The 20,498-nt window shown below is 40.8% G+C and overlaps 3 protein-coding genes across 7 annotated transcripts; 1 reads left to right on the top strand and 2 right to left on the bottom strand.

The window, feature by feature from the left end:
- The first annotated feature begins 529 nt into the window (after positions 1-529).
- On the top strand, positions 530-14,733 carry beta-Spec (spectrin beta chain). Of its 5 annotated transcripts, XM_065302270.1 has the most exons (11): positions 530-686; positions 4,870-5,167; positions 5,229-5,484; positions 5,541-6,600; positions 6,676-11,331; positions 11,989-12,154; positions 12,684-12,806; positions 12,942-13,085; positions 13,367-13,637; positions 13,697-13,879; positions 13,947-14,733. In XM_065302270.1, the coding sequence occupies exons 2-11, from the start codon at positions 4,897-4,899 to the stop codon at positions 13,948-13,950; spliced, it is 7,134 nt and encodes a 2,377-aa protein (XP_065158342.1). In that variant the 5' UTR covers positions 530-686; positions 4,870-4,896; the 3' UTR covers positions 13,951-14,733. The 5 variants fall into 5 exon arrangements, with proteins under 5 accessions (XP_065158342.1, XP_065158343.1, XP_065158344.1 ...); XM_065302271.1 differs by lacking the exon at positions 12,684-12,806; XM_065302272.1 differs by lacking the exon at positions 12,942-13,085.
- An 804-nt stretch (positions 14,734-15,537) lies between these two features.
- Positions 15,538-16,755, bottom strand: LOC135792312 (juvenile hormone acid O-methyltransferase-like). The gene is made up of 3 exons (XM_065302930.1): positions 16,275-16,755; positions 15,931-16,211; positions 15,538-15,857 (listed from the first exon to the last, which is right to left on the bottom strand). Exons 1-3 carry the CDS (start codon positions 16,634-16,636, stop codon positions 15,670-15,672), a joined length of 831 nt encoding a protein of 276 aa, XP_065159002.1. The 5' UTR covers positions 16,637-16,755; the 3' UTR covers positions 15,538-15,669.
- A 1,980-nt stretch (positions 16,756-18,735) lies between these two features.
- On the bottom strand, positions 18,736-20,256 carry LOC135792313 (juvenile hormone acid O-methyltransferase-like). The gene is made up of 3 exons (XM_065302931.1): positions 19,809-20,256; positions 19,055-19,329; positions 18,736-18,998 (listed from the first exon to the last, which is right to left on the bottom strand). The coding sequence occupies exons 1-3, from the start codon at positions 20,174-20,176 to the stop codon at positions 18,814-18,816; spliced, it is 828 nt and encodes a 275-aa protein (XP_065159003.1). The 5' UTR covers positions 20,177-20,256; the 3' UTR covers positions 18,736-18,813.
- Between the last annotated feature and the right edge of the window lie 242 nt (positions 20,257-20,498).

Below are 20,498 nucleotides of genomic sequence, written 5' to 3'. Positions count from 1 at the left end.
ACGCGATATTTATCAATTATAAAAGAATGATAACAATGCTATTGTTTGCTTGATAAAAGTATCATATTTACACGCAATAATGCTGTAATTACGTCTATCGGGACATTTATACGGTAGTTATAATAATTTAACACGATGAAGTGTCATATAATACGTAAAGACGTATTTATTTATGAATATTATCATGTTTTGAATGAGTGATTCATATATTATGCTGGATTGGAGTCCATTTTGATATTTACTATAGGCAACCAACTATACACGTCAATAATTTGCATTATACCTACACAAAAAACAAAACAAACGTTTTTTACATAAATTCACATATATTTTAGTTATTTATTTAATATTTACTATGTTATATTAATTTATAAGTTGTTTTAATGATTAGTTTAATGTTTTTAATGATTTTTATATTTTCTGTTTGAAAACACTTCGAATCTGGGTGTGTGCTTCATTAGTACAGCGCATCGCCGCATAGACGGCAGCACCTCCCGGCGCACAACACCCGATCGGTATCCTCGGATGCGACTCGGCGCTCGTTCAGTACAAAAATCAACATGGACGCAGGTCAGAGTTGTCGGGCGTGAGCGTGCACACGAATGTTGCGATACAATTGTACGGTGGCGCAAAATAAGTGCTGTTGAGCGAAATATTGGATTATCTAGAGCGACTACAACCGTAAGGTGAGTGCATCTTTCTATCCATAGTATAAATCCGCTGTAATCACGCCTCGAAGTCGGCTACACACGGCCATATCCCCTGACCTTTAAACATGGCTGTGGATCTTGCCGACGGTGCGGCCCATCGCGCACCTCGCATTGACATAAAACAATCGCGAATCGCTTATTTAGGAAACAATACTACCAACCTCCACAGAAAAATTAAAAACAAAATTTGTTTATCTCATAGGTAATGATTTTGCAAGATTCAGATAAAAATCAAAATCAATTTTTTAGTTTTTGTGAATTTTTTTATCGGTTGAGGGTGTGATTACGATTGCGAAAGCACCGTAAAGAAATCGCGGCGCGCAAGCGGTGTTATTAGGGCTACGATATGGCCGGCCGATGATGTCAGAGTCGTTGAACTCAACTCCGGGAAAAGGGAAGCGATGGACGCTGGCGGCGACGCCGCGCATGAAACAATGTTAGGTATTCATAGACAGGAGGACGAACGGCACACTATGTATTTCAACTACTAGTAATCCGTCACCAGTTTGCATTTGCACTAGTGAATAAAAAAAACACATTCACTTGCGTTGACTTCATCGCGATTCGGCGGAATAATTTTTTTATATTGGATCACCTCTAAAAATAGCCTGCAAACACCAGCAGACGTAGAAAGTCTCATACAACTTCAACTACAAACAAATAAACAGGAGATGTAAGTCGAAATAAATCACAAAATCCACAAATATCGATCGAATACATGCGAATTGTGTGTTTGAAACATCTTCACGCCATTATCACACGATATTAATAGCCGTGAATTGCGTGCGAGCCGAAAATTTAAGATTTTCGAACGTGGATTTGGGTCATGCATGTAAAATGTGCGAAATGCGAATTTTTATTATTTTATCTTCATCATATCGACGTGAAACTTGCAACTGGAAACACTATCTAGTTAATTAAATTACGATAAGTGTACTGCAAGCATTACACACGATACCGCGATAATATTGTGTGTACTTTTTTAATTATTACACTCGAAATCGCGTTCTGCGCGCGCTCACGATACGAAAACAAACAAGAAACATGTTTTTAGCTCCAGCAATGATGTAATTGTTTTCAGTTTCGTAACTTAACAACGATTATTTTGTATTTTTTGTATTTTTTTGGTATTTAACACCCTGTATAATGCTGATTGTTCATTTTATTACGTAACTTGTCCTACCGTGCGATGACTGACTGACACACACACTGAAATAACCACATAACCAGTTTCTTTTTTGTTGTTATTTGTTTCCCTGGATGGCCCGAAGGCGCATCGCGTTTTATTTCTTCTGCGCTGGATGCGCATCTGCATCGTTTGATATTTTCGTCTCGGAGAAACACGCAGACGTGTTTTAATAAGTGTTTCAACTTGAGTTGAACGCAGTTGAAGATGACTCAGACGTTTATTTGAAGTTTAAATTTTTTTTTTATTATTATTTGGTGTCAATTGTGACAATTTTTAACGTAATATTAGTGATTAGTGTCAGCAAGGTGTGATAGTACACTTGTAAGTATAATCTTGGTATATCGGTACACTTTGTCGCGTTTATTTGATGTGATAATGATGATAATGTTTGTTTTCGATTGTTACTATTTACATTGCGCTGTGAATCACACACACTACACTTGTGCACTGAAATTCTCATAATAACGAGGTGCTGATTCTTATAAATTGTGCACAAAATGCGATTGAAGCAAGTCTATGCTATTATTAGACGTTACGCGGCGCATTATTTACAATCACACATACAGGGTGTTTATAAAACATAAAATAATGCTAAAAATTATTAAAAATACAAAATATGTGAGTTGTAGTTCTGTGTAGATGTAGTTTTGTATGTAATAATTATTGCTTAATGTTTGTGTTGTTTACACCTTTGATTCCAAGCGTGTAATTTTGCTTTCATTTCATTCTTTGCGCGTTATTTTACGAACGTCTGGCGTGGCCGGCTGTGCATGAGTAATTGCACTGCTCATTGACTGACCGATAGTGTTACAATTTCACACGTCAGCAGGCAACTGAGTTATGAATATTGAATTCCCATTAAATACGTTTAGTTGTACATAAACTCTGATTGAGTTGAAAAAGAATAAAAAATACAGAAAACTATAAGAAGAAAAAAGATAAAGATACGAAAGTCTTTGCTGATTGGTCCGCGTTCAACCAATCACTGAACACAAGCAGGTTTTTAGAGTTTAATAAACAAAATGGCGGTCTAAATGTTTGTTATTTGCATTAAAAAAGCCATCAACACAAAAATGACAAATGAAAATTGACACATCCCGTATTATATAGTTTTTAATTCAAGTTAACTGTAGTTGTACTACTGGCGTAGTGTGTATTAACAAATATTACGTTGTCAAGGTTATTGTTGGTGTGTGCGCTTTGTGTCGCCATTCGCAATTTGCAAAGTTGGGCAAATAATTGCTTACGAACTACAACTACCTAAATTTGATACATTTAAAGTTTTAATGTTCTATATTCTAAAAATAGACGTGTAATTAATGTCTATTAGGTTTTTATTTAATATTTTGCTTTTAAATCATAATAATTAATTGGCGAATATTATGATAACGCTACTAATGTGGTTCACAATGCGGTTACTGTTCAAATGTATTTTATTTTATTTTATTTCATTGCTTTTCAGTTCGAGTATGTATAAAAATAGTCTCATATGTGTGGCGCTTTGTTTTGTACATTTGTATTGTCCTCGTTTTACTTTTTTTTTTAATGCTGGCTTCGCGTTTTTGATGAAGAAGTTCGCGTGATCGACGCGGCGCTTCCACCAGGATTTTCCATTAGTCGTGCCGGGCTAGAATTTAGTTCAATTCAGTTAAGTCCGTGTTTATCGTCGACCTTGACTTGATGATTTTCAGATTTTCTGATTTTCTGAGTTTTACTTGTGTACAGTAAGCAGAAATTTACAATACAAGTAAAATTTCATTAAATTTACAACAAAAAACATTTGTTTACAATAAAAAAAAATAATTTTATGTTGAATTATGTTAAATTCCAAGAATTTACTGAGTAAAATTTAACGAAATTATAACTTATTATACCCACACGAAAGTATGTAACGTTTGTAATGCCGACACACAAGAAACACGACGAAACCCCGAAGAAATTCTCAAGTGCACGCAGCGTGTTTGCACGAAGACGCACAGTAAAGTTAATGAAGTCTGGAAAAAAGTGTTTGCTACCACGCCCTGTGACGGAAAGTCAAATTAATGAACACGAACATGCCTGTGTGCTTAACTTTAACTATTCTCTATTCTACGGGTAGTGTACATACGTGTAAAGAGAGGTCCAAATGTCAATGATATTTTTAAGCATCCACACGAACGAGTCATCTTTGCCTGCTTCAACGTGGACTCTGTGGTAAATTCATTAGATAATTTACAATTTCTCATTGAAGCCGATTACGTAGGTCGAAGGCTGCACATAAAAATATGCCTGCCGCGTGTGTGACATCATTCATTCATTCCGCTTATCAACGGTTTATGTTTTAGTTTGTTGCTCATCGGGCAAAATAATAACGCACCGCGCGCTCTGTTATTTTCTACTCTGGTGAGCACCACGCAGACGGAATATAAAGACATTGACAAAAAATTTAAAGCGGAAGCACAACGCATCCGGCAACGCAGCGTACCTGTAATTTTTATTGTTTGGTGGTTTAATATGCTTTTTTCGTGTTTTGCATGCTTTTAAAGAGTTAATTAATTTACCTAGGGCGGTATCGAGTCATCCCTTCACATGTATGGCTTTATTTCATCCCTCTGGTGTCCCCTAAAAGTAAATTTGACCTCATTCTCTTGAAAGAGTAAATTTTCATTGTTTTTATAGGGATAATATTAGGTTTTCTTGTTTTTCCTGTAATTGAACGCAAAAATTGACCCAAATTCGAGTGGCGACGGTGCGTAATATAATTTGGCGAGGTCGCGATTTCCTCATTCGCCCCCTTCGGTCCCCATTTGCCCATTACAATGCCGCCGCAGCCAATATGAGCGATGCGTGTCGGTGTGTAGGTGCGCGCTGCGCGCACTATCGATCCTGTGCGACGCTGACGCCGGGACGCCGACGCGCCAACTGACGCCGAACCAGCAACAAGTTCCGCAGAACTATATCCTAACCTTATATGCATTATTATCATTACAGGCGGCCTGCCTAGGCTAAGGTTGTAAAATGACGACCGACATCAGTTTGAATCGATGGGATCCCAGTCTGCAGCAGGAGATTGTCGAGGAGTACGAGTACGATGGCGGTAATTCGTCGTCGCGGCTCTTCGAACGCTCCAGGATCAAGGCCCTTGCGGACGAGCGCGAGAGCGTGCAGAAGAAGACCTTTCAGAAATGGGTGAATTCGCATCTTGTGCGAGTGAACTCACGCATCGCGGACCTTTATGTCGATCTGCGCGATGGCAAACAGCTCATTAAATTATTAGAAGTGCTGTCAGGTAATAAAAATAATAAAATATTTTATGTCCTGTTTTTTTATTATGTTTGTACTATGTTTAGGTGAAAGATTGCCGCGTCCTACCAAAGGCAAAATGCGAATTCACTGCTTGGAGAACGTCGACAAAGCGCTGCAGTTCTTGAAAGATCAGCGCGTCCATCTTGAGAATATGGGCTCGCATGATATCGTCGATGGGAATCCGCGCCTCTCGCTGGGTCTCATCTGGACGATTATCCTGCGGTTCCAGATTCAGGATATTACGATCGAAGAAACCGATAATCAAGAAACGAAATCTGCAAAAGATGCGCTTTTACTTTGGTTAGTTTAAATTTTATTCACTAAAATTTATATAAATTACATTAATGTTTCCTTAGGTGCCAGATGAAAACTGCTGGTTATCATAATGTAAACGTACGCAACTTTACGACATCTTGGCGTGACGGTTTAGCATTCAACGCTATCATTCACAAACACCGACCCGATATTATTCAATTCGACAAGTTGTCTAAATCGAACGCCATGCACAACTTGAATAACGCTTTCAACGTCGCCGAAGATAAACTCGGTCTGACACCACTACTGGACGCTGAAGATGTCTTCGTTGATCAACCCGACGAGAAATCCATCATCACCTATGTGGTCACTTACTACCATTATTTCAGTAAGATGAAGCAGGAGACGGTGCAGGGCAAGCGTATTGGTAAAGTCGTCGGTATCGCGATGGACAACGATCGCATGATTGGCGAGTATGAATCACTCACGAGTGATTTACTCGCGTGGATTGAGAGCACCATTCAAGCTCTGGGCAATCGTGAGTTTGCCAATAGTCTCGCCGGTGTGCAGCAGGAATTGATGCAGTTTAGCGCCTATCGCACCGTGGAGAAACCCCCCAAATTCGTCGAGAAAGGCAACCTGGAGATTTTACTCTTTACTCTCCAGTCGAAGATGCGCGCGAATAATCAGCGTGTATACACTCCCAAGGAAGGTAAAATGATTGCGGATATTAACAAGGCGTGGGACCGGCTGGAAAAGGCCGAGCATGAACGGGAGTTAGCTGTGCGTGAGGAATTGATCCGCCAGGAGAAGCTGGAGCAGCTCGCGGCGCGTTTCAATCGCAAGGCGTCGATGCGCGAGACGTGGCTCAATGAAAACCAGCGGCTGGTGTCGCAGGATAACTTCGGGCATGACTTGGCTGCGGTGGAAGCCGCGGCGAAGAAACACGAAGCCATTGAAACTGATATTCTTGCGTATGAGGAGCGTGTGCAGGCTGTCGTGGCGGTCGCGTCGGAATTATCCGCTGAGAACTATCATGATATCGATAGAATTAGTCAGCGCAAGGATAATGTACTACGCCTATGGAATTATCTATTGGAATTGCTCAAGGCTCGTCGCTTGCGTTTAGAATTGAGCTTGCAGTTGCAGCAAACATTCCAGGTAATAAAATATTACGAAATTTACATCAACATGATTTTTATTTATTGTTTTGTGTTTTTTTTTGTTTGTAAATAGGAAATGTTGCATATTTTGGACTCAATGGAAGAACTCAAGGCGCGTTTGTTAACCGATGATTACGGTAAGCATCTGATGGGTGTTCAGGATCTGCTCCAGAAGCACAGTTTGCTCGAGGCTGATATCAACGTGTTGGGCGAACGCGTCAAGGCCATTCCCGCACAATCCCAGCGCTTCCAGGACATCGAAACCAACGAGGGTTATCGTCCGTGCGAACCATCATTGGTTGAAGAACGCGTGCAACAACTTGAAGACGCTTATTCCGAACTGGTGCGTCTGGCTGTCGAACGCCGTGAACGCCTTGAAGAATCCCGACTCCTGTGGCAGTTCTATTGGGACATGGCTGATGAAGACAACTGGATTAAAGAGAAGGATCAGATCGTGTCCACTGATGAAATCGGTCATGATCTCACCACGATTAATCTCCTGCTGGTGAAACACAAGGCTTTGGAGAATGAAATCGCTGCGCACGAGCCGCAGTTCAAAGAAGTTCTCAGTGTTGGTGAGCAACTCATTGAACGCAACAACTTTGGTAAGGATTCCATCCAGGAGCGACTGGATGTCACCCTGCAAGCATGGAATCATCTGCAAGAACTCACTGCCAATCGCCGTAAACGTCTTGAGGACGCCGTGGATTATCATCAATTGTTCGCGGATGCGGATGATATTGATTTGTGGATGTTGGATACTCTGCGTTTGGTGTCCAGTGAAGATGTCGGGCGTGATGAGGCGCAGGCGCAGAGCTTGCTCAAGAAGCACAAGGACGTTACCGAAGAGCTCAAGAACTACGCGTCGGTTATTCAATCATTGCATGAACAAGCGCAGCAATTGGGATCAGACTTGGCTGGATCCCCAGAGGTGACCAAACGTTTAGAGTCTATTGATAACAGGTACAAGGAATTGAACGAGTTGGCCAAGCTGCGTAAACAACGTCTGCTTGACGCATTGTCACTATACAAACTTCTATCTGAGAGCGATGGTGTTGAGCAATGGATCAGCGAGAAGGACCGCATGTTGGAGACGATGGTTCCAGCCAGGGATATCGAAGATGTGGAGATCATGAAACATCGCTATGATGGCTTCGAGAAGGAGATGAATGCCAATGCGAGTCGTGTGGCGGTCGTGAATCAACTCGCGCGTCAACTCTTGCATGTCGAACATCCCGACAGTGAGCAAATCACTCAACGTCAGAATCAACTCAATCAGAAATGGTCGGAACTACGCGAAAAGGCCGAGGGTAAGAAGGAGGAGTTGAACCAGGCGCATGGTTTACAAACGTTCCACATTGAATGCCGCGAGACTGTCACCTGGATCGAAGATAAGAAGAGGATTCTTCAGAGTACTGACAGTTTGGAGATGGATTTGACTGGTATCATGACTCTACAACGTCGTTTGAGTGGCATGGAGCGTGATCTTGCTGCGATTCAAGCTAAACTCACCTCGTTGCAGAGGGAAGCTGATCAGATCGAACATGATCATCCTGAGGAGGCTGCGTTGATCCGCGAAAGAATTGTGCAGATTCAAGTCATCTGGGAGCAGTTGACGCAGATGTTGAAGGAACGCGATGCGAAATTGGAAGAGGCTGGTGATTTACATCGATTCCTGCGTGATTTGGATCATTTCCAGGCTTGGTTGGCACGTACACAGACGGATGTCGCTTCTGAGGATACTCCTAGTACTCTGGCAGAGGCTGAGAAGCTCCTGTCGCAACACCAGAGCATTCATGAGGAGATCAACAACTACACTGATGATTACACCAAGATGATGGAGTATGGTGAGCGTATTACTGCCGATCCTGGCACGCAGGATGACCCACAATACATGTTCCTGCGTGAACGTTTGAAGGCCCTGAACGCCGGCTGGGATGAACTGCGTCAGATGTGGGAGAATAGACAGGATCTCCTCTCGCAGTCGTTGAATCTACAGCTGTTGAACCGCGACGCGCGTCAGGCTGAGGTGATTTTAACTCAGCAAGAGCACCAGTTGAACAAAGACGAAATTCCGACTAGTTTGGAACAAGCTGAGAATCTACTCAAGCGTCATGAAGCTTTCCTCACCACCATGGAAGCCAATGATGATAAAATCAACGGAGTTTTGCAGTTCTCCCGGCGTTTGGCTGAGGATAAACACTTTGCTGCTGATAAAATTGGTAAACGCACCGATGCCATTGAAGAACGTCGACAGGCTAACAAGGATCGTGCATTGGCGCAGCTAGAAAAGTTCAAGGATCAGCTGGATCTGCAGCAATTCCTGCGTGATTGTGAAGAACTCGGGGAATGGATGCAGGAGAAGCACGTGGTTGCTCAAGATGACACCTATCGCAGCGCGAAGACTGTGCATTCCAAATGGACAAGACATCAGGCGTTCGAAGCGGAAATCGGCGCGAATAAAGAACGACTTAGTAACTTAGCCAAGGCTGGTGAAGAACTCGCACGAGATAAACCAGAATACGCTGAATTGATTAAACCGAAGATTGAAGAATTGTCTGATCAATTCAACATCCTTGAAACAACCACACACGAGAAAGGCGAGCGTCTTTTCGACGCCAATCGTGAGGTACTCATCCATCAAACCTGCGATGATATTGACTCCTGGATGAACGACTTGGAGAAACAAATCGAAGCCGATGACACCGGCTCGGATCTTGCTTCTGTTAATATTCTCATGCAGAAGCAGCAAATGATCGAGACACAAATGGCGGTTAAGGCGCGTCAAGTCAACGAGCTTGAATCTCAAGCCAAACACTTGGAGAAGACCGTACCCACTGAGAAACTCGACGATATTAAGATGAAGAAGACTCAAGTGGAGGTACGCTTTGAACAACTGAAGCAACCTCTGGTTGAACGCCAACGCGCTTTGGAGAAGAAGAAGGAAGCCTTCCAATTCCGTCGGGATATTGAGGATGAACTCCTCTGGATTTCCGAGAAAATGCCGCAAGCTTCCTCTGATGAGTATGGTAATAGTTTGTTCCATGTTCACATGCTGATGAAGAAGAATCAATCCCTGCGTACGGAGATTGATAATCACGAGCCTAGAATTCACACCGTTTGTAACAACGGACAGAAACTCGTTGATGAAGGACACGAGAGTGCTGATGAGTTTAGTCACTTGAATACCGAACTCCTGCGAGCCTGGCAGGAGTTGAAGGACGCGTTGGAGAAACGTCGTGAGAATTTGTTGCGTAACGAACGCGCGCAGCAGTATCTCTTTGATGCCGGCGAGGCTGAAGCATGGATGAGCGAGCAGGAGTTGTACATGATGGTTGAAGACCGCGGTAAGGACGAAACATCTGCACGTAACCTCATCAAGAAACATGATGGTTTAGACGCGGTGGTTGAACAATACGCTGATACTATTCGTTCTTTGGGTGAGACTGTAAGACAACTCGCAGCTGAAGGACATCCGCTTGCTGAACAAGTCGCTGTTAAACAATCACAGCTTGATAAGTTATACGCTGGGCTAAAGGATTTAGCAGGTGAGAGACGCGCGAAATTAGACGAAGCCCTACAACTCTTCTTGTTGAATCGTGATGTTGGTGATTTGGAGCAATGGATTGCCGATCGTGAAGTAGTTGCATCATCACACGAATTGGGTCAGGATTATGATCATGTCACGTTGTTGTGGGAGAGATTCAAGGAATTCGCCAAGGATACAGAAACCATTGGTAATGAGCGTGTTGCTGCAGCGAATGATGTCGCTGATCAACTCATTGCTGCCGGACATACTGATTCAGCAACCGTTGCTGAATGGAAGGACGGTTTGAATGAAGCCTGGCAGGATTTGTTGGAGTTAATCGAGACGCGCACACAGATGTTGGACGCCAGCAAGGAGCTGCACAAATTCTTCCACGATTGCAAGGATGTCCTCAGTAGAATCATGGAGAAATCTGTGGCGATGAGTGATGAACTCGGCCGTGACGCTGGTTCCGTATCAGCTTTACAACGGAAACATCAGAATTTCATGCAGGATCTGCAAACTTTACAATCGCAGGTGCAGCAGATTCAAGAAGAAAGCGCTAAGTTGCAGAGTGCCTACGCTGGCGACCGTGCTAGAGAGATTACCAACCGTGAGGCGGAAGTTGTCAGCGCCTGGATGAATCTGCAAGGATCCTGTGAGCAGAGGAAGTTCAAGCTTGGAGATACAGGCGATTTGTACCGCTTCTTCAACCTGGTCAGGACATTGATGCAATGGATGGACGATGTCATCAGACAAATGAACACCGGTGAAAAACCACGTGATGTCAGCGGTGTGGAGACATTAATGAACAACCATCAGAGTCTAAAGGCGGAGATTGACGCCCGGGAGGATAATTTTACTGCTTGCGTGTCTCTTGGTAAAGAGTTGCTAGCACGTAATCATTACGCAACCGCTGAGATCCGCGATAAGTTGCTCGCGTTGAGCAATCAGCGTAATTCTCTGCTGTTGCGTTGGGAGGAACGATGGGAGAATCTTCAGCTTATTCTGGAAGTGTACCAGTTTGCTCGTGACGCAGCTGTTGCTGAGCAGTGGCTCATCGCACAAGAGCCGTATCTGATGAGTACCGAACTGGGGCAGACTATTGACGATGTGGAGAATCTTATCAAAAAGCACGAGGCGTTTGAGAAGTCTGCAGCTGCACAAGAGGAGAGATTTGAAGCATTGGGACGTCTAACAACAGTAAGTCATGTTATTTCATTGGGTTTTATGTGTTTTGTTACTAATTTGTTTGTTTTTGGGTGTTGATTGTTTTTATTAATATTTGTTTGTGTTTGTAGTTAGAAAAGCTCGGTAAACGGGTTGGTGATGGCCTCTGGGATAACTTGCATGTTGCACAAGAGTCGGTTGAACATGTCGAAACATTTGAATGTAATTCTTTACCGCCTGAAACAATTCCTCTTCCTGTTAAACCTTGTAATGCAACGCATCTGCCTTCAGCGAGCATTGTGAAGTCCATAGTAAACGATTGCGACCATTTTTACAATCCTAAGATTTATTATCGGCGTTTGTTCACGCTAGATGGCGTGGAGAAGTTTGTTCCTAATCAGCATCGTGAGAACGATAGCTTTTTGTATCCGAAACATGCACGTCCCTTTCGCAAAACACGCATTTACAGTGACACAGACGCTTTGTTTTTGCATCGTGACTATATTACTAGCAATTATTCTTTGTCAGATGATACATGTTCTTTAAATTCCTATTCTACTAATTCCACACTTGCACAGGTACGTTTTATCATAATTTCCTGCTTGTTTATTTATTTTTTGTATTTTTTTCTTGTTTTATGTTGTTTTATGTTGTTTTGTGGATTTATATACTAATTTATGCTTTCTACAGTTCGAACTGAAAGAAAAACGACGACGTGAAGAAGAAGCCGAAGCTGCAGAGCGTGCAAAACGTGAGGCCGAAGAAGAAGAACGCAGGAAAGCAGCGGAAGCGTTACGCGCGACGCAATCACCCGAAGATCGTCCTGACGCCTCCTCACCGCAAGAAGAGCGTCCCGGTAAGCATTTCAATCATTACCGGAATGATATGGATTCCAAACCGCCGAAAAGATCGCATTTCTTCGTGTTCGGTAGAGTTTTGAAAGCAATTTTCTTAATGACAGTCTTCAACAACAAAATTTAACGCCAAATCGATATCTGTTAACAAGAAAACATGCGTCGCACACACATTTTAACTGCTAATTGTTTGCAAGCTGCCGTAACTGCACATAGGGTTTCACTTAAAACCGAACCCGCTGGTGAAGGTAAACCAAAAGGTGTCTGAAATTCATTACGTTTCTACTAGCATCTTACAAAGCTCATTTCTTCGTGTCATGGTGAATCATGGTGATGGCTCCTATTTTTAACAATACCAACACACACAAATAATCACACACATTTTTTTGCTTGATGTTTGCACCGCTTTTTTGTCTTTCTAGAGGAAACCAATGACGTTCATCATTAATCATTGCTTAGAGTGATTGTAGATTGCATTATTATAGTTTTAGTATTAAAATAACGATTGTTGCATGTTTTGTTTGAATTTAGCGTTTGAGCATGTGCATGCTATAAGCTCCGCCGATCGCAGGGCAAGTCAGGAACACAAAACGCCAGGCACAAGTTCACCTAGCAAAGCTAGGCCCAAATCACACGAACCACAACTACGGCCCAGTAAGTATTGCATGTTGATGGTGGTGCAGGAAGAAAACTGCATGATTTTGTTTGTTTGTGTGTGATAATTTGCCGTTCATGTATATCGTCATTATTTTCTGTTTGATTATTTGTGTGCTTGATTTTGTTGTGAAGCGTCCTCTCGGTCGACCGGTACGTTAGAAAAAGAGCGCCGCAAGGATCGGTCGCGCAGTAAGTCCCCATTCAGGAGCTTCCGCTGGAAGAAGAGCGCTCCTAAACCGCATGCGGGACATCATAGCGATGATGATACGCAATCAGGTAGCGAAACATACACGAGTGTAACACACTACACAAGTTACAACATGCGCGCCTATCTAACCGCCCTCGTACACAACACGATATTTAACAACCCAACAATGATTCGGCACCGATTTTTATGTCTCCAAGCAATAAAATACGAGCCACCACTGTGATTTCATGTTCTCTTTTGGTATTGGTACTTTCTATTTACGCTCTTTATATTATATATTTTAAACGTATTGTAGTGCAAGTATACCGCGTGTAGTGTTCGGGTGTTGATTGTTTTCTTGATGATTTAGAGCGTATGAGTCCCGATGATGAGGTGGCATGCGAAGGTACTCTGGTGCGTAAGCACGAATGGGAGAGTACTACAAGCAAGGCGTCGAACCGCTCCTGGGACAAGGTTTACGCGGTGCTGAAGGGCACTCATCTACATTTCTACAAGGATTCGAAGACCTCGAAGAGTTCTCCTGATCAGACATTCAAGGGAGAGCCGCCATTGTCACTACGAGGTGCTGAGTCTTCTGTTGCTTCCGATTACAAGAAGAAGAAGCATGTTTTCCGACTAAAGTATGTGTAAACATATTTGTAGAAAGTTTATTTTTAATATTTTCGGTGTTTTTATTAAGGTTGGTGAGTGGAGCAGAGTTCTTATTGCAAGGACACGATGACGCCGACATGAATAACTGGATAGCGCGGATAACGGCCGTGCAGGAGACAGATTCGGCGGGTCCGTCGCGTAGTCAAACATTACCTGCCTCTGCGCAAAAGGATGATCCAAAGAGGCGCAGCTTCTTCACGCTAAAGAAGAAGTAAGTGCACCTAACACTCTCATCGCGCTCGCATGACGTGACTAACACTTTCTTCTTTTGTTTTCAGTTAAATTATGTAATAGAATATACAAAGAATGGTAACGAGAGAGAAAGAGAGAGTACAGAGAGAAATTGATATATTACAAAGTTGCTTTTAGCTGGCCCGCACACCTACGAAGGCAAAGGGCATTAAAAAATACAAACAAAAAGAGAAAGAAATTACAAATAATAATATTATAATAATTAATATATTCACGTTCTATTTTATATATTATTTTTTAGTACTGTAAGAGCCCTTAATTACTATTGAGTTGATTGATTGATTGGTATATATTTTTATGTAGCCGCACTAAAAGATAAAACTAAGGCAAGGCGATGAAGGATTTCAAGGCACGGATCGGATGTGATTGCTAACCAATAATTCTATTATTGTGTGAATGTAAGCGGAGCGATATTTATATTGGATTCGAATTCAGAACACACCTAACACACACACACACAGATATAAATAAGTACACGTTAATGATAAACCTAATAAGGATGATATGACACTTTCATATTGTTAAATGGTATCGATAAATAGTAATTGTTCTTACAGTGGTTACGAATACTACGACTACTATTACTACTACATTAAATGCATAACTTAACGATTCGATATTATGATAATTACATTGAGGAAAATGCAAAAGGCTTGCGCTTGCTATGCTGCCAATAATAACATTCATGTTTGTTCACACTTTGTCTCTATCGCTACCCCTCTTCGATTCGACTATGTCCAGCCAGATTTTATTCATTAGAGTTTATCGACATATATTTTAAATAAAGGTAGTGTGCTTTTGTTTACGAACGTACGTGCGTGTTTAATATCTTTGTTCACAGGGTTGATTAAGGTTACAGCGAGAGAGGAGACCCTTGGAAGACTCAGGCACGCGGTGAGCACTGTGCGGCCTTTTATAACTGCGGTTTTTACACACGACCCGCAAAAAGTGGTGGGGGTTTAAGCTCTTGCCAATGGTGGGTAACTCACAACTCGAGTGGTTACCCCCACTACTTTTTAGGGATCACCCGTAGGTATAAAAGGGTAGCATGCAGGGTGCAACAAGTTTAGTCGTCTCTGAGTCTTCCAGTAGTCCAGGCGCAGCGTTTTTAAGTTCCTCTGTAATCTCATTCTTTTGGGGTTGCTTTGAAAGATTGGTGAACTCTTATGCTCTGAGTGGTTAATGTTTAATGTTGTTTTATTTTAATACCTGAAGATGTCTCCCCATGTCGGTTTTGGTGTTAAAACTGCAGTCAAAACAAAATAATCAAACGTTATTGACAAGGTTGGAAGACGCTGAGCCTGTGGGGGTTACCTAGAGGTTGCTGTTTGTCTATCTTCAGTGATACATCGCCGCGTGAACGATGCAGACGCGTTTATTTATGTTTCGTGTTTTTTAGTGATAAAATCGCAAATTTCGGGTAACAAACTATTCAAAGCTAATTAAAACGTTTATTAAACTATGTTTCCATTGCTGTACCAAGTCCCCTATTGCATGACAAGGTTAGTGCACTTAAGTCTTAAGCATGCTCAAGTTATACGCGTTAAAATCACTGCGCATACATATTTTACTCATCGGGAAACAAATTTCAAACAAATTTCAAATTTTATACGTATTTATTTTTATTCATTCCAATTTCCATCTTAAATCTAAATATTTTTGTTCATGTTTATACTATTTGTATATATTACTATGTGTTATCATCGATATGGCACATTCAAGAACACGTCTCACCGCTGCTATCAGTTTCTATCTGGATTGTTTTGATGCCACAACGACGAGTAGTTTGTACGGCACACGGACGCGCTCTTCGTTGTTGTTATCGTTACATTCTAGAAAGTTTAGATTGCGTACCTCGCTGATGAAATCCATCAGATAGTCATTGTGCATATTCTCAGGAATATTACCCAAAAATGGATTCACGGCGATTACAGACTCTGGAATTTTGGTTTTTATTTTAATAATTACTTTGTACAAAAGAATAGTATATAATTAAGGTTATGTACTTACTTCTGAAAACATCCAAGTCACTATAAACGTATTTCCGTTCAATTACGGTACAAAGATGAATGGAAAACCCAACTTCTTGCATTAAACGCTCTAAAACCCGCTCGGGTTGCTCACAATGCTGATAGGGATTGATAAACTTCTGCGCGTTTTTCATGTAATCCATCCACTTGGTATTCGATGCGAGATTTTCATAAATGTGGAAAATTGGGTTTGATGCCAGGAAGGTCAACAGCATATCTCCACCGGGTTTTAGCATTTTGTACAAATTATCAAACGCTTGCCTTTGGAACAAAACATTAACTCAATTTTTCTTAATTTCTTTAAAAATTTTAAAATTTACTTACCTCTGCTCTTGGATCCAATGCAAAGCATAGAAAGAAAAAATATGCTGAAAACTCTCCTCGAGAGTTTCCGGAATATCTTTGCGTTCAATATTCATCTGGCAGAAGCTCACATTCGGGTGAGTATTCTGCGACGCAGCAAATCGAACCATTTCTTCACTGAGGTCCACACCGACGAGTTTTTTGAACGCGCATGGAATCCGCGGCAGCAGGAGTTTGGTCGTAACATCACCACTACCACAGCCAACATCCAGGATGGCATCATTTTCACGCCAATTGATCAATCGTAGATAATTCTCCAGAACAAAATTGACGTCCGTTTTTTGTAGAGCATTGTATTTGGAATAGAGGATCGCTTGATTCATCTTGGTCTTGCCGGGGATCCTTTGGAAGGACCTTTGGAGTGGTCGCGTCGACACTACATATTCCGGCTGAGGTCCGGCCGTCTTTTATACATTTTTTCCCAATCCGAATTCGAATCTGTTATATGTACAACTCGCGGGATGTTGCCGTTGGTGTTGGTGTGGTGGGAAGAAGGGAGGCGGGCGAAACCGAAAGCCGAAGATGGCCCATCCTCCCGAACGTGACCAAAACATTCCCAAATTAGTTTAATCCAACTTTCTCTGCGTTTTTTCAATGAAAAAACGCATTTGAATTTAAATTTCAAATTCTTTGCTATTTTAAGGTTTGGTATTGTATGCACCTATTTCTATTTCGAGTAAAAATTGATTTTTAACTCGAGATGATCTTTGAAAGTAAACAAACAATAAACTTCCTGGTTACATATTGTAAATTTCTATAATAATAACTTATTTAACGCTGGCTGTGAATGAATATGAATGGAAAATAACTGAAACTATTATGCGCACACCAACGTGACAAGATGGCGGCCATAAAACTCAAAATGTAGCCGCAATAAAAACGCCGCTGCTGAAAATTCGGTATATCTGTATCGTCTTCTTCGAAGAATCAGCATTCCGCGCAGCTTTCTTTGCGATGCGCGTAAAGTTCGGCATTTAATATACTGACCACTACAACATTTTCGTGTTTGTGTACCCTGCAAACACGCGACCGCGGCAATGCAACGCATCTTGGCTCTCGGTCAACAAACTCGTCTCTTCATCCTCTGGTATCTCTTGCAGCGCGGCGTTCGTGGAGCCCCGAAAATGTGTGTTTTGTTTTCCGCTCGCTTTATTTTTGACTCGTCCGACAACATCAACCACTCGCACGCCGTGACATCGCCGACGCCTCGGATGAAAAAATAAGAAGAAGCTAATTGTGTCTGGTCAGGGTACTTTTCGGCCGGCGCAGTCGAGGCATCTTCGCCCCGGTGCATCGGGGCGACAACAAGTTCAAGAAACCGAAATGCAACGTGTGTGTTTCTTGATGGTTTTTTTTTTTTTGTTTTGGGCAATGACCATCGCAACGAACCACGACTCACGCCACTAATTACTTCACTTCTTGCTTCGTGTAGGTTTTAGTTATCTTTCCATCATCTGGGGATGAAGAAGCGGTTTTGATTTGTTTTTTTCAGTTGAAAAGTTGAAAAAAATTCAAGGTCTTCTACTGTATAGAAAAAAAGGGTCTTTGGGATGTAACTAACGCGTAACTAACCTAGCCGAACATCACTTGCATTGTCGAGGGCTTCTGGGCAGGTTTTCGGGTGGAAAACAATGCGGGGACGAATAAAAAGTCATAAAATAAGAGTTTTTATATTGTTTCACGCACCTGCGTCTAGGAATATGTTAGAAATGGGTTTTGGGGATGTAAAATAGTGAAACTTTCAAAAAAACTCTCAAAAAACTTTCTAAAAGTCTTGAAAATGAAGCTCTGGATGAAAGCTTTGATAGCAATGGATGGCAACGACCTTTAACAACTAAATCTTGGCCTAATTTTCATATTTGACTAAGTGTACCGGCCAGGCCCCCGCTTTGAACACTCTTGGGGCTTTCAAGTATGTGTCAATGTTAGGTCAGCGCTAACCATCTACTTGTTTTGTGGTTTCAATGTTATCACAAGAATATCTAATACTGTATGTTACAATTTTTCAAAAATCATTAATTTTAACCTCAAAAAACATTTGCAAACCGAAAAATAATTTTATTTCTTTTTAAATTTATAGATTTTTACATTTTTTAAAAATTTTTTATTAAAAATTTATTTTTTCTTGATTTATTTATGATTTATACATAACTAGTTGTTTATATTTTGGGGGACCAATGACCCTGCGATCAATGTAACGCTGTAAACCTTAGAAAAGAGAAATTTCAACATTTGAAGGGACATTAAACTTTCGGTCGGGATTCTAATCCTAAATCACATAAAACTTTCTATTCGTTTAACCCCACGTAACGTCACCGCGCTGGTCATTGTCCCTTTTTGTTTAAGCCTTAACTTATCGCGAGAATATGGAGGTGTTTAGAAAGTTCGAAAAAAAATGAAGGAGAAATGCGTTGGCGTTGCATAGCATAGAATAAAATTTATTAGTAATAGTAATAGATATTCTGTGAATGTACATGGGATAAATTATTTTCTAAGTAAATTAAAAATCGGGTTTTCGTAAGTAAATCACCGCCAAAATGTAAGGCACAATAACAATCTGGTTGTGCTGATCGTGATCCGAGAAGAAATGTAGACCTTCAGCGATGTCAGCGAAATCGTCCATGAATTCCTCGTGTTGGTCTTCGGGCACATTTTTCACAAACGGGTTTATTACAGCCATTGATGCTAGAAATCGGTTCTCATCAATAAAATTTTTAATTTTTATAAAATTAAAAACTTACTTTTAAAATGTTCTCTGCTGGAATAAATAAACTCTCGCTTTTCAAGTTTGACCATATGTGAAAACCCCGCTTGATTGAGGTTATCTTCAATGGCCACTTGCGGATCTTCACAATGTTGATACGGAAAAATATCAGAAACTCTTTGTAAATACTTAGACCATTTCGGCATCATCGCTTGTTTCTCATATATTAACATCACATCGGTACTGGCGACAAAAAGACCCAACATATCTCCACCTGGTTTCAACATGGTGTAGATATTCTTGAAAACACGCCTGAAATTTAGGTTATGTTAGGTTATATTAAGTTATATTAACTAACTAGCTGTTGCCCGCGACTTCGTTCCGGCAGTGTTTAATAAAAATGTAATTCGTTTTTACTCTCTTTTTCTAGACATACTCATAGTAAGAGTTAATTCGATCAATAAGATTAGCAATTTTAATTTAAAGAAATTAATTATATAAAGTTTTGTCAATAATGCACTTCAGCGCGCCATCTCGAATTCAACTATTTAACTATAACTATGATTGAATCTCAATGTCAAATTTTATTTTATAGAAAAGAGCTGTTTTGAGGATTTTTCCGGCAATTATTCGAATTTTTCCCACCTTTTAAACCTTCCCTAGACCTCCACGAATAATTCAAGACTAAGATAAGATAAATCCGTTCAGCCGTTCTCGAGTTTTAGCGAGACTAACGAACAGCAATTCATTTTTATATATATAGATATCATAAAAATAAGTAAAAATCTCACTTTTGGTCTTTAATCCAGTGAAAAACATGGAAAGAAAACGCATGATCAAATTTCCCACGTAGATTCTGATCAATTTTATGCTTCGTGGCGAGATTTAGATGCTTATATTCAATTTGTTCGTGTGAGTTCTGATCCCGGGCGAATTTTAACATGTCGCTTGATATATCCACACCAACAATTCCTTTGATTTTCGGTGATGATCGCAGAATAACGTCTTTGGTAACATCTCCACTACCACAACCCAAATCCACGATCATTTCTTCACCCGTGCCGGTCCATTTTATGAGATTCATTGAATTATGCAACACTTTGTAGATATCACGACGTTGTAGATCATTATTACGTATATACAAATCAGCCTGGTACATTTTAATGATATTTAATGTTTCACAGTAAAAATTATTGTAACTTTATGGGTACACAAGTCAGGTATGATTTTGTTGTGGATTCAGCATCGGTTTTATAGCAAATTGACGACGGATTGTTTTTTGAGCGTGTGACGTACATGGTGGGGATCTTCAGAGTTTTTTTTTGCTTTAAGACGAAAGCTCGCCGGCTAAAAAATAAGATTATGCAGTTATTAGACGTAAACAATTTATAAAATTAACATAATGACACAATTTTGTTAATAATGGATCTTTTTTTGCACTTAAATTACAAAATAATTAAATTTTTGTTTAAAATAATTAA

This window comes from Atheta coriaria, unplaced genomic scaffold (assembly GCF_025399875.1).
Source record: "Atheta coriaria isolate IRGN ID8LTWV9N9 unplaced genomic scaffold, Caltech_Dcor_3.1 hic_scaffold_5_pilon, whole genome shotgun sequence".
Taxonomy (NCBI): Eukaryota; Metazoa; Arthropoda; class Insecta; order Coleoptera; family Staphylinidae; genus Dalotia; species Dalotia coriaria.
This window is presented reverse-complemented; position numbering and strand designations above follow the sequence as displayed.